The following is a 14,193-nucleotide window of genomic DNA, read 5'->3' as shown; positions in this document are numbered from 1 at the left end:
AATATAAATTTATGATGTCATCGCTCACGTGGGCTGGTAGCCATATTGGATCAAAGAAAAAAATGTTCAAAAACAGAAGAGTTGGCTCACAACAAGTTGACTGCGCAGGGTAAGTATTCTATGAATACCATATAGTTGAAGTCAGTAATCCATGTGTGGAGTAGGCATTGGATGCCATAGGCAAAGGTTTGGAGAGTAAGGCAGGATGCCAGACTATATCAAAATGACGAGATATGTCCAGAGAAACGACCCTGATCTCACGTCTGACATTGATGGCCTCCATCCATTGTTTGGTGAGTTGAAGCAGCATGTGTTTGTTAATTAATTGAGTGAAGACCCTTGGTGGTGAGGTGTTTTAAATTAGGTGGGGAGAGGTGTTTTAAATTAGGTGGGGTGAGGTGTTTTAAATTAGGTGGGGGTGAGGTGTTTTAAATTACGTGGGGGTGAGGTGTTTTGAATTACGTGAGGATGAGGTGTTTTGAATTACGTGGGGGTGAGGTGTTTTGAATTACGTGAGGATGAGGTTTTCACGTGACTGTATGTGTCCGTTGTTTTTTTTTGTCATTAATGTTAGCTCTTACATGAGCCTCAATCTTGTATACCAAGACACTTCGGGGTTGAAGCTTCTCAATTTCCAAATGGCGAAAGAAATGCTACATCACACTTTTAATCAATCGTCGATGCAAATGCATCAAAAAATACCATTGACTTTTAATTGAATCATAATTACTTTTCATAACATGAGACGTAGTTGAGCTTGCGATGCCAGGAAGCAAAAAAAAATCGTCATTAAAGTAACGATGACAAAAACTATGGATGATGTGGAAAATCAATACAAGCAACTCAAGGGTACATGTTTAGGTGTGTCAAAGGTAGATTCGTTCAGAAATATTCACCTGGAAGTTATAACTGATATTGGTTTTTATTCGGCACAAGTGAAGCTTAAAATTAATCGATCCTCTCCAAATACATATGATGTCCAAGGAAAATATTAATAATCAGAACATTGTCACAGCTTGTCAGTAACACTTTGTTGTTACACGCAATAGCATCGTAATAAGCGAAAGCGCAGCTATATTATATAACGGAAACATTATAATTGTTTCAAGTATTCAAACAGTTTCACAATTTAAAAAAAAGAAAACCGTTTTCATTTCTTTTTGGGTGGAATAAATATTTTTCAATCATCATTTCCAAAAGGATGCCACGAGAGGTCCCAATGTGATTCTGTAAGGCACAGATGATCTAATATACTTTGAATAAACAATTGCACAAGAGATGACAATATGTCACGTTCAGCTTTTGCCCACGGTATTTTTTAAAAGCACAATATTTATGCTTTTTAAACTATGTAGTGATAACTGCAACACGTGGCAGGAGATACAAGGCAAATGCGACACGTATGACATGAAAATAAGTACAGGGATTGGCTGCAAGTTCCAGAAAATAATCAGTAGCGATTGGTGGTTATGAAAGTAATGTAAGTGAAGATTGACTGTTGTGACAGCCAATTTAAACGTTTGGAAGTATACCTTTAAACCACTCACAAGCTCGTTTCTTGTCATGGAACAAAATTAGCTTCTGAAATAACAAAACCTTGGAAGTCTATAAACAGCAGGTTTGGAGACGGATCCTGCCAGCTTGACACCCATTCCAAGACTTTGTGATGCAATACAGCTGCGATGGCATTCTATGGTTAGGCCGATGCCTTTCGTTGTCCAACGATGCTCCTTACTTTGCATGTAGCTTACAGATTACAAAAACTGGTATCAGGATCGATAAAAAATAACGAGGATAAATCAGCATGTATGTTCATTGTTCAAGTCTCTCATTGAATGATCAAGTTTATGTTGAACTTAATAATACAATACCCTAAAAATTGTTTGATTATGAAACACAATATTTGGTCAGAGGATGATAAAGCGTAAAAGAGCAACACCAGAAGAAGAACAAAACAAAACGTAATACGATTCCTTCCAACCTTTTGCTATGAAACAGATTTGTAAATATAAAAGATATGACGTTTTGGGATTATTATTATTATTATTATTATTTTAAACCAAGAAAGCAATGTGATGTGATAAAACCCACGATTAATGAGAACTGTATGCCAATCTTTGGTCCAATATCTATTGTTCAGGCACTAGTTGGATATGTTAAAGTCCAAAGATATTGCAACATCATTCAATATAAAAATCACAACCTGAAGTTCACATTGTGATGAAGAAGAGAATGGGAGAGAACAATACAAGAAGAGAGGTGAAAAAGAGGAAGAGCTCACAACAAGTGAGGAGGAGTCTGATAGTGCTCGAGGTCTGATAGTGCTCGAGGTCTGATAAGAGGTTATGGAGGAGAAAAAGGGAAATAATAAGAAAGGTGAATAATTTTTATTAAATCACAAACTGTAAATTGCGGGCGAATCAGAAATATTGAAGGTAGGTAAATCTCTCCTACCCATCCACTACTCCTTATTTAATGGTCCCAATAATTCCTACTTTATTGTGGAGTCAGCCAGGAAAGGTTTTTAGCCTCAGTCGTTCACGAAACTGTTGGCCAGGCCTGGCGTTCGACATACAGTTACAAGAATTTGCAATTTCTTCAGAATGCCGGAGATAACTCATCTACTCTTTGCGAAGGACACCGTGGAATGTTTAATGTCCATCAGCTAATGTTAGCAGACAGATCCTCAGCTTAACACCCATTTGGAGGACGATGGACTTTATGAGGAAACACTGCCTGCGAAGCACCAATCTGACAGTTTATTATAGTCCAGTTGACAATCGAACCCGGAGTAGCCAGCTCAAAGGCAAGTGTGCTACCTCTGCACCATCCTGGTGGACCTTTGAATCCAGATAAATGTAAGAAAACATTTATTTCGCTTCAATGTTTCTGTGTTACCCCGTACAATAAAGAAGAAATACGAGAAGAATCAAGAAGAGAAAGATTAGGAAAGAATAAGGAAAAGAAAAACGGGAGAAACATAAATCAGTAGACAAAAAGTATAAGCAAAGCGAGGAATAGGAAAGGAGAAAACAGTACAAGAAGATGCAAATGCTGTTTGAAGCAAATCTTTTGTGCTTCTGCAGGTGGTCATAAACCTCGACACTCTACCTTTGTGGACACAGACTGAAAAGTTATATCACACCAACGATATTTATGCTTAATGACAAGAAGAAATATGTCCTTAGTTGAATGAATGAAACAGCAATATAAGGTGCTGCCTTCCCAGTGGAGTTCCGGAAGACTTAGGCCTGGTAGGCAGAGCCATTAGGAACATGATCTTGAAGTCCGTTATAGCCACGAGAAGCTTGTGCTCGAGGTCCATTTTGCCGAGGACGGGGATTCCTCTGAGGTCTAGCATTGGGTGGTGTTTCCCTATTGGCTGTTTTGGGGTTTAGTGAGGTCTTCACCATGGTGGATTCTCGGTTTTCCTCTTGATCATTATGGTTCGGTTCAGGTGGTAATTTTCCCTGAACTTGTGCCTTTGGCATGTCCCTCATCTGGTTTCTCCGATAACCACCATGCATGTCCCTACGTTGATGTGTTGCTGACTTGTAATTTTCACCACCAGCTGGTGAGGTCCCTATTCCACCTCTTCCAAAATCCTGTTGTCCTCTGGCACGAGGACGATAACCCGCACCAAACCGCCTGACTCTTTGGGTGCCTTGGAATGGATAACCCTGAAAGGCAACGACAGCACACATTGTCAGCAGGAATCAAGTTCAAAGTTAGGTGTGGCACTCTTCATCCAAAAGTTTTTCAATTTTTTCCAAAAACCTTCACAACCATCGTGCACATGTTACCTCATCCCAAACGATTGCAAACGATCGAAAAGTGAAAACTTAAACAAAGCAAGTACAGATACATTCAAAGTACACCGCCCCCATGCCAAATAAATAAATATCCTGCAGCACGGCATTGCCTGGGCGCCTTCGATACCGCCGTGCAGGTCATAGAGACTGCATTGGGAGGGAGAGGTGTACAATAATTGATTGATTAATTGCATAATTAAAATCAATAACTAATAATCATAAAACATTTTCTTAATCAATTGGCTAATAGCATACCTAAACCACCAGTGCTTCAATCGAAGCTGTAACTTTTTGAAAATTAATTAAATCAATAAATTGAGCTAGGAAATCAATAAATAGTTAATCGATTAATTGATTAATCAATAAATCAAAAATATCCTTTGTAACCACATCATGTGATCAATGTTGTGTCCAAATGTCAGCTTCCTAGCTCAAAAGGTGCCTGAGATATTGCCCAGATGATAAAGTAAATAAATAACTCGTTAATAAATGGATAATAATTAATTAATTAATTAATTAATTAATCAACAAACAAATATAGCTTTTTGCCAAAGCACTTTCTCACTATTGTGCTGAAATTTCAGCTTCCTAGCTCATAGGATGGCTGAGATATCGCCGGGACAAAAGAAAACAACCAGAGTGAAAACTGAGTACTCCCTTTCAGCGTGCGTCATTGCCGAGCCCCCTTCGGTGCCCGACAATGATGTTATGCAGCGCCTGGAGATGGCTTAGGAAAGGAGCGGTGTACAATAAGACGTCATCAGTTTATTTTATCTTCATATACCAGAGGTGTATGCAGCATAAGGCCTGAACCAATGCTCTCCACTCTTTCCTATCATGTGCTCGATGTGCTTCCATAGTATAATTCCACCAAAGCGGTCTTTGGGCCAAGCCATCATGGTGTAAACCCCCGTCAATCAAAAGATGGAATCGGAATGCTTTAGGAAAATGAAGCCATCAACTCTCGATGGAAAGAACATTTTTCCAAGAGCTTTTAAATTGTAACTCCATCATGAAAGATAAGATCCTCGTACGGATACCTCAACGACCAACAAGAGAAGAACTCGAGGAACGCCCTACTTGAGTGAGGTGCAGATGACCATGGGTAAGATGAAGAGCAATATCAGTCACTTGTGAACACACAAATAAAATTCCCTTCCAAAAGTATCTTCCTCACTCACTATGATGATGTATGCAGCATAAGGCCTGAACCAAAGCTCTCCACCCTTTCCTATATTGGGCTAGATGTTGTGCTTCAACAGCAAAATTCCAGCTTCCATGAGATCCTTCTCCACTGTTTGCTTCCATATTGGTCTACCCTCTTGAGAATGCACCAAAAGCCATTACTTTTCTTTGCTGTTAAAAATTTATTACTTTTTGCCCTCGAGTAATCTGTGTTAAGGGAAGTACCAATATAACAAGCGTTACGCCTTGGACCTTGGTCCCCCGTCAGGGAAGTGATGTGAGTTGACAAAGTGGAAGACGCAGAAAACATGCTATGATATGATATTTCGCTCACAAGGTTCAGACATACATGGAGGCGGCCATCTTGGATTTTGACGTGGCGACCCAATTTTCAATAGCGTTCTTCCTTATGCCTAGATACACCCACACACCAGATTAGAAGTTGGTACTTCGCTTATTTTTCAAGATATTCCGCAAACAAGGTTCAGACATACATGGCGGCGGCCATCTTGGATTTTGACAGGGCGACCAAATTTTAAACAGCCTTCTTGCTTTTGCCTAGATACACCCACACACCAGATTAGAAGTTGGTACTTCGCTTATTTTTCAAGATAAATGAAAACTTATCTGACTGAAAACACAAGATCTGCCAGCAACCCTCTGATGGTTAAAGTGCCGAAATCTCGGCTCTCTGCTCACCTTCACTCTTTCATTCCTCTTTTCTCCCGCCTCTGGAACAAACTCCCACACTCCCTTCAATCCCTCTCCTCCCTCCAGGTCTTTAAAACAGCTGTTCACCACCATCTCTTATCTTCCCCCATCCAAAACCTTGATCTTTTCTACCCCCACTAATTCACCCCAGATCCACCTTGTTTGAAATTCCAACTTCTTTCCTGGAAATCCTGGCAGTGTCCATATGTTTATACCTCTCCCACCCCCCCCCCCCCCCTTCACATGCCTCCCCCCCCAAAGCCCTCTCCCTCCCACAGATCTCTCGATGTCTCCATGTCTCTCGGTCCCTGCTCTCAAATGTTGTGTTTGTGTCCTTCCCCCTCTCTCCCCATCTTGTCTACCACTCCCGATGTTATTTGTTTTATGTGTCTGTTTGTCTTTCTGTGTGATTAATGTTCGCTCTTTCACGAGCCTCGATCTTGTATACAAATATATATATATATATATATATATATATATATATATATATATATATATATTATATATATATATATATATATATATATATATATATATATATATTTCGCTCACAAGGTTCAGACATATATATGGTGGCGGCCATCTTGGATTTTCACGTGGCGACCCAATTTTCAATAGCGTTCTTCCTTATGCCGAGATATATCCACACACCAAATTAGACGTTGGTACTTCACTTATTTTTCAAGATATTCATCTCACAAGGTTCAGACGTACATGGCGGCGGCCATCTTGGATTTTGACGTGGCGACCCAATTTTAAACAGCGTCCTTCCTTGTGCCTAGATACACCCACACACCAGATTAGAAGTTGGTACTTCGCTTATTTTTCAAGATATTCTGCAAACAAGGTTCAGACATACATGGCGGCGGCCATCTTGGATTTTGACGTGGCGACCCAATTTTCAATAGCGTTCTTCCTTATGCCTAGATACACCCGCACACCAGATTAGAAGTTGGTACTTCGCTTATATTTCAAGATATTCATCTCACAAGGTTCAGACATACATTGCATCAGACATACATGGCGGCGGCCATCTTGGATTTTGACGTGGGTTGCACCCACACACCAAATTCGAATGCAGTCCTTCGCTTACGCACGCACGCCCGCACGCACGCACGCCCGCACGCACACATGCACGCATGGACGGACGGACGGACACACAGACGGAGGGGAAAGCCATAGTCCCCCTTTCGCTACGCTGTGCGACGGGGGACAAAAACACAGGGTGCATGAAGCTAATATATGAGTGAGGGTGAAGAAGAAGAAAACCACGCATTTTGCATCTTCAGATGCATGTGGCTGCTGAAGCAGTTTCCTCGGCTAGTTTTTTTTTTTTTTTGTATACAACATCGAGGCTCGTGTAAGAACCAACATTAATCACCAAAAAAAACCAAAAAAAAACCTGACACACAAAACATACAATAAAGGGAGCGGGAGACAAGATGGGGAGAGAGAGGGAAGCACACAAGCACAACAGCAGAGAACAGGGACATTGGGAGATCTGTGGGAGGGAGAGGGCTTGGTGGGAGGAGGCATGGGAAGGGGGGGGGGGGGGGGGTGGGGAATGGGAGAGGTATAAAACACATGGACACTGCTCGTGGGCACAATCCTGGATGGGTGGCCACTTCGACATAGGACACTCAAATGGCTCATTCTTCCCATTAAGCTGGTACTCAGTTTGCCAGTTTGCCAGATTCAGACTGAGTCAACCCACCTGGTGTTAACGACACGACAGGGGCTTGAACTCAAGACCGTAAGGTCTTAAGCCAACACCAGTCTTATGAGTGAGATAAGTTGAACAAAATTCAACAAGCATGATGTAAACTTTAAATTTTTCCTAAAATTACAAATAAGAATATCAAGTGTGGATACAAAAAACTGCAGACTAGACAAGAGCACTCTGGATAAAATCTGGGTCTGGAATAATTGATTTTGTATCAAGCATTTCTAATAGAGACTTATTTAATTTCGAGAGGGTCAAAACTTTTATTCCAAACTCAACTGTATAAATTTAGCTTTTACAATTCCCCAAAGCCACTGTCAAATATGACAGTTAATGACATACACACATTCCCCATCTTTATCACATTCCCTGCCCATTCAATGTTCTTTGCATATTCATGCCATGACCTACTTTTGTTACAGGATGTGCATTGTGCTCTTCTGCCGAGTTAACTGAAGCCGTCTTCGCCTGCTGCCCCTGGGTCGGAACCGGCTGACCGCTACGCTCTGCTTGCCTCTGATCTGCCTCTGGCCTGGGCGTCATTTCGCAATGTCCACGAGCACGAGAAGGGGGTGCGGCCACCTTATGGGAACTCAGCGATATGAGAGTGTCGTAGTTCGGCTTAGATGAGTAGAAATTCTTTGGATGTGTCACTGGAGGATTAGAGAGGAAATGCTAATAATAGCAACCATTACTAGCAGTTGTGCAAATTCTTGGTCTCCTTTTAACAGACAATGACTGTATTTCTTTGGATCATTTACCTTTACTCAAGCGAGACAAAAACAAGGTTGTTGCAATAAATGGTAACAAATCTAATAAACATTTTTTTAAATTCTCAAAATGCAAATGATAAAATAAACACTGGGACCTTTTAGGAGGTAAACAATATAGTCGTAAAATTATTTTGAATTAGTAAAGTCATAAATGATAGAATTAAAAGCATAGTATTGCCAGCCCTCACCAGGAGAAAATGTTATATGTGTCAAATATTAGCATTCTGAATGCCTTATCTATCTATAATTCCAGTAATCTCTGTGTGTGTGTGTGTGTGTGTATGTGTGTATGTCTGTGTGTTTGTCTGTGACCGCTGTTTCTCGACAACCACGGGTCCGATATACTTGAAACTTGCCAGGTATATTGCTGGGGACCCGAGGATGTGCCTTTTCAAGGTTTCATATTAATCGGACAAGTAGTTACCGAGCTTTGTCCAAAAAACGATTCAACCAATCAGAGAGCAGCGAGTTATCACGTGTGCCGAACGTGGCGAACAGACTCTGCCTCGGACGGCACATTTGAGAGCGTATTCATTTATTTCACGTTGGCAAACTATGTTGGCGTTAAACTATGTTTTAAAACTAATTAAAACTAATTTGCGATTCTTTCGCTTTCCTGCGCGTTTGTGCACGCTATGGCGATTTCTTTACCAAACTCCGCAAGCCGTTCGCTTTGGACCAAACCATTTCATGTAAATAGAGGGGGGGGATTGTCACCGTACTCGCAAGCCGTTCGCTTTGGACCAAACCATTCCATGTAAATAGAGGGGGGGGGATTGTCACCGTACTCGCAAGCCGTTCGCTTTGGACCAAACCATTTCATGTAAATAGAGGGGGGGGATATAATTTTAGATATATACTGTATATAGTACGGGCATGCCCTAGTAAATATAAACTCTTATTTGAAGGAAACACTCTTTTCTTTCTCAGACTGAGATAGCATTTTTAGATCCATCCAAATACCACTTGTAATCATTATCAGTTAATCATATTTTCATTAAATGTAAAAAGAGCCGACAGCAATTGGGAATGCAAAACCGACATCCAGATATAAATCTGCTATAATTATATATTCACTCTTTAGCTGCAGTGGTGATAATAATGCGTGCCCCATCATGGCAAATATTAAAGGCATGAATGATCTGCCACGCACTAGGAATCTCAAGCAGCCAAGGGGCAAATTGCAAAGGCAGGCTAGAAATACCAATTATGCAAATCCCTACTCCAACTTGGCGTGGCTGTGTGCAATCACCCAACACTTATGCATAGCTAAAATTGGAGGACTGAACATACAAAGTGCTATTGTTCTACAATGGTAAAACATATATGCATAAAATACCAAGACATAAAAGCTAAACTTCTGTACCTCTTGCCTCATATTAATCTTTTCATTTCAAATCCAAATTTCTTGAGTATATAGCAATAATTACAAATTTGACTTCACTGTTCCAATACTTATGGAGGGCTTTGTGTATATACGGTGCCTTCAAAAAGTATTCACACCCCTTGACTTTTTCACATTTTGTTGTGTTACAGCCTGAATTTAAAATGGCTTAAATTGAAATCTTTTGTCACTTATCTACACAAAATACCCGATAATGACAGATTTAAAATATGTTTTTAGAAATTTCTACAAGTTTATTGAAAATTAAATAAATAAATATCTAATTTACATAAGTATACAGCCCCCTCAGTCAATACTTTGTAGAAGCGCCTTGGGCAGCGATTACAGCTTCAAGATTACAGCTTCCATCATTGCTTCGGATATGAAATCTTTCCTCTTCTCCAATGGCTTGATCTCTGATCATTAATTTGGTTTCAGACCAGGTCACTCTACTCTGGTCATGCTGCTTCTGCTTTCTCATCAATGGATGGAGGTCCTCAATGCCAAACCGGAAATTAGAGATGTCTCCCTTGACATATCACGTGCCTTCGATACGGTCAGGCACCCCGCTCTGCTCACCAAACTCTCCTCCTTTGGTATCCATGGAAATCTCCACGCATGGCTGGCGGACTTCCTCTCTAGTCGGAGTCAACGTGTGGCCCTGAATGGGTTTCTCTCATCTCCTCTTCCTGTTCAGGCTGGAGTTCCCCAAGGCAGTGTTCTGGGCCCTGTGCTTTTTCTGGTCTTCATCAATGATCTCTCTGACTCTCTTGAAAATTCTCTCTATCTCTTTGCTGATAACTCTACTCTCTGTCGCTCCATTCCTCATCCCTCAGATAGGCAGTCTGCAGCCTCCTCACTCTCTCCAGACTTGCACAAAATCACAGACTGGGCAAACAAGTGGAACATGTCTTTCAATCCTGACAAATCTCACACTCTTACGATGTCTCTCCGAAAAGACCGACTGGACAACCCTCCCATCCACTTTCTGAATAATCCTCTCCAAGAAGTTCTGTCACTCAAGCTTTTGGGTCTCACTATCTGCCATGATCTTTCCTGGGAAAACCACATTTCAAATCTGGCCTCCAAAGCCAGTCGCCGACTGGGCATCCTCCGTCGTGCGAAGTCCTTCCTTGGCACACCTGAGCTCCTCACCACATACAAGGCTTTCATCCACAGCTCAATGGAATACTGCTCACCACTCTGGGCTGGTGCTCCTGCCTCACACCTAGCTCGTCTTCACGCTGTTGAAACCAAAGCATTCAGAATCATTGGAATCTCCCGCGATGAGGCTAACTCCGAGGGCCTTTCACTCACTCACCGCAGGCAGGTTGGTGGTCTTTCCGTCTTCTACTGACTCCTCTCCGGCCTTGCCCCCCCCCCAGCTCTCTCTGGGCTCTGTCCCCCAAATATTCCTACAGGTCGCACAAGATCTGCCTGCAACCCTCTTATGGTTAAACTGTCAAAATCAAGACTCTCTGCTCACCTTCACTCCTTCATTCCTCTTTTCTCCCGCCTCTGGAACAAACTTCCTCACTCTCTTCAATCCCACTCCTCCCTCCAGGTCTTTAAAAGAGCTGTTCACCACCATCTCTTATCTTCCCCCATCCAAAACCTTGATCTTTTCTACCCCCGCTAATTTCATCCCAAATCCACTTTTTTGAAATACCAACTTCTTTCCTGGAAATCCTTGGTGTCCTTGTGTTTTATACTTCTCCCACCCCCCCCCCCCCCCTTCCCATGCCTCCTCCCCTCAAGCCCTCTCCCTCCCACACATCTCCCGATGTCCCTGCCCTCAAATGTTGTGTTTGTGTGCTTCCCCTTCTCTCCCCATCTTGTCTACCGCTCCCTATTTTGATATATTCTGTTTGTCTGTTTGATTTATTTTGTGTGAGAAATGTTAGCTCTTTCACGAGCCTCGATTCTGTATACAAAAAAAAAAGAAAAAAAAAGAAAGTCTTCATTGGTATGTCTGTCTCAGCTTTGCATATCTGGATTTGGGAAGTTTCTCCCATTCTTCCTTGCAGATTTGCTCAAGCTCAGCCAAGTTGGATGGAGAGTGTCCGTCAACAGCAATCTTCCAGTATTTCCACAGATTCTCAATGGGGATTCAAGTCTGGGCTTTGGCTCCGCCACTCAATAACTTTCACGTTCTTGTTCTGAAGCTATTCCAGTGTTGCTTTGGCTTTATGCTTGGGGTCATTGTCCTGTTAGTTCGTAAATCTTCACCGCAGTCTAAGGTCTTTTGCACCCTGAAGCAGGTTTTCCTCAAGGATTTGCCTGTATGTGGGTCCATTCATTGTTTTCTCTATCGTTACACATCTCTCAGTCCCTGCCGCTGAAAAGCATCCCCATGCATTATGCTGCCACCACCATGCTTCACGGTAAGGATGGCATTAGATGGGTGATGAGCTGTCCTCGGTTTCCGTCAGACGTAGTGCTTTGTATTCAGGCCAAAGAGTTCAATTTTCATCTAATCAGACCACATAAAATTTTACCTTATGCTCTCTGAGACTTTCGCATGCTTTCTTGCAACTCGAGGAATGCTGTCATGTGCCTTTTTCTCAGGAATGGCTTCCATCTGGCCACTCTCCCATAAAGCCGAGATTTAGGATGTGCTGCAGAGACTGTTGTCCTTCTGGCAGGTTCTCCCATCTCAGCCAAGGAACTCTGTATTTCTGTCAGTGGTCATTGGGTTCTTGGGCACCTCCCTGACCAAGGTCATTCTTTCCCGGTGCTCAGTTTGGTCAGCCAGCTCGAGGAAGAGTCTGAGTGGTTCCATATTCTTAGCATTTCCTAATGATAGAGCTCACTGTGCTCTTGGGAACTTTCCACACTCTAGAAATTGTTTTTTTTACTATTCCCCAGATCTATGCCTCCTCACAATTATATCTTGGAGTTCTATGGACAGTTCCTTTGACTCCATGGTAGAGTTTCTGCTCTGACATGCATTGTCAACTGTGGGACCTTATATAGAAAGGCGTGTTTCTTTCGAAATCATTTTAAAATCAAATTTTTTTTTTCAATTGAAATGGCCACAGATGGTCTCCAATCAAATTGTCGAGAAATCTCAAGGATGATCAAAGGAAATTGGATGCACCTGAGCTCAATTCGGAGTGTCATAGCAAAGGTGTTAAATACTGTTACGTTTGTCGGGGTAGATGAAAGAATCCCATCGTAAAGGTAGGACTGTATAATCATAGCATGGACCGTGGACGCGTAGAAGAAATCTCGATGTATTTAAGTAGGGAGACTGTAGCTTAAGATTGTTTATGTGTCTTCACATGAGGGGTGAAGCAGTGATAACTAGTTAGTGATTACGGTTAGTTTTTTCCCAGTATGTGATTTCCCTTTGTCACTTTCCCTTTACGTTTTACATTTACAACCAGGCCGGCCATGCAAAACCTCCATTAAACCACCACAACCGCCGACAGAACCCGTACATTGCCGATCGGCAGGTAAGCACCGCCTTAATGAACACTCACACCAAGCAAACCCGGCAGGCCATGCCCCAAGGTACGCAATTGGCCAGTAGGAGGTGGGCGGGCAAACTGGGAGGGACGTTCGGTCATTGGCTTGAGAGAGTAAAGAAGAAGAGTCTGTCTCTCTCTGGGTTCGGTTGGGTTGTGAAGTTTGTGCGCTTTGGAGGAGAGCGAGTGGAGAAGGTCGACAGCAGCTCTTTCTCTGGTAGGCTGGAGGCCACGCTGAACATCCCTAAGTGGTGGAGGTGCCTAAAAGGATAACCTCTTGACTTTATTCACCTCATGTTTGTGGCGCCATCAGGTGCGACGGCGCCGCCATCTTGTGCCAGGTTCCCGCCTGAGGGACATCGCACTCTGGGCTGCCAACTTCATAGACGGACCCATTTGGGACCAGATAAGGGCACTATAAAAGGGGACTTTCTTTTATTTATCTTTCCCTTTGTCCATTTTTGAGACTGAGTGGAGGATCCTCACAGTAGGGAATTAGTTTTTACCACAACTTTTATTTCGTCTTGCATTTATTTTCATTTAACTATTTGTTGAATTTACTGTCATTTTTACTTATTTGTTGTTTTGGAATAAATCCGTGTGTTCCGCCCAGGTAAACGGCTCGCATCCCGTCATTCCCATGCGTGTAAAAATACCGCCATTTTCGGCTGCTTGCCTCGGGAGTAAAAACTGTCTCAGCTATCACCGGTGATCGTAATCTTCGGCGATGCGACAATACCTATTGACTCAAGACATTTCAGCTTTTTATTTTTAATGAATATGTAAAAAAAAAAATTCTAAAAAAAGAAATATTCCACTTTGACATTATGGGGTATTATGTGTTGGTCAGTGACAAAAAATCTCACTTTAATCCATTTTTAATTCAGGCTGTAACACATCAAAATGTGAAAAAAGTCAACGGGTGTGAATACTTGGTACTGTGTGTGTGTATTGTTACAAATCCGTCACTTCCGCCAGTGTTATTATTATATACTTGTAGGATTTTTAGTTTCAGGTGATATTGTTAAGATTTTTGTGTGAAATGGAGATGACTTTCGTAAAAGGTAAAAATAAATGTTTGTGAAGGAAAAAGGAAAATGCGGCAAAGAAACGGGAAGAAGGGAGATCAAGATGG

The 14,193-nt window shown here is 42.0% G+C and overlaps 1 protein-coding gene across 3 annotated transcripts in view; it reads right to left on the bottom strand.

Annotated features, from left to right (window-relative positions):
- Window positions 1-903: 903 nt before the first annotated feature.
- LOC137429871 (spermatogenesis-associated serine-rich protein 2) overlaps window positions 904-14,193 on the bottom strand; it is an 86,099-nt gene continuing 72,809 nt past the window's right edge. For all 3 annotated transcript variants that reach the window (XM_078779934.1, XM_078779935.1, XM_078779936.1), the window contains 2 exons: window positions 7,843-8,084; window positions 904-3,680 (listed from right to left, as the gene is read on the bottom strand). In XM_078779934.1, the coding sequence (XP_078636060.1) occupies window positions 3,246-3,680; window positions 7,843-8,084 (677 nt within the window). In that variant the 3' untranslated portion in view covers window positions 904-3,245. The remainder of the gene's footprint in view (window positions 3,681-7,842; window positions 8,085-14,193) is intronic.

This window comes from Myxine glutinosa, chromosome 6, assembly GCF_964187855.1.
Source record: "Myxine glutinosa chromosome 6, kmMyxGlut1.1, whole genome shotgun sequence".
Taxonomy (NCBI): domain Eukaryota; kingdom Metazoa; phylum Chordata; class Myxini; order Myxiniformes; family Myxinidae; genus Myxine; species Myxine glutinosa.
Note: the sequence above shows the minus strand (reverse complement) of the source record. Positions and strands in the feature narration are given on the sequence as shown.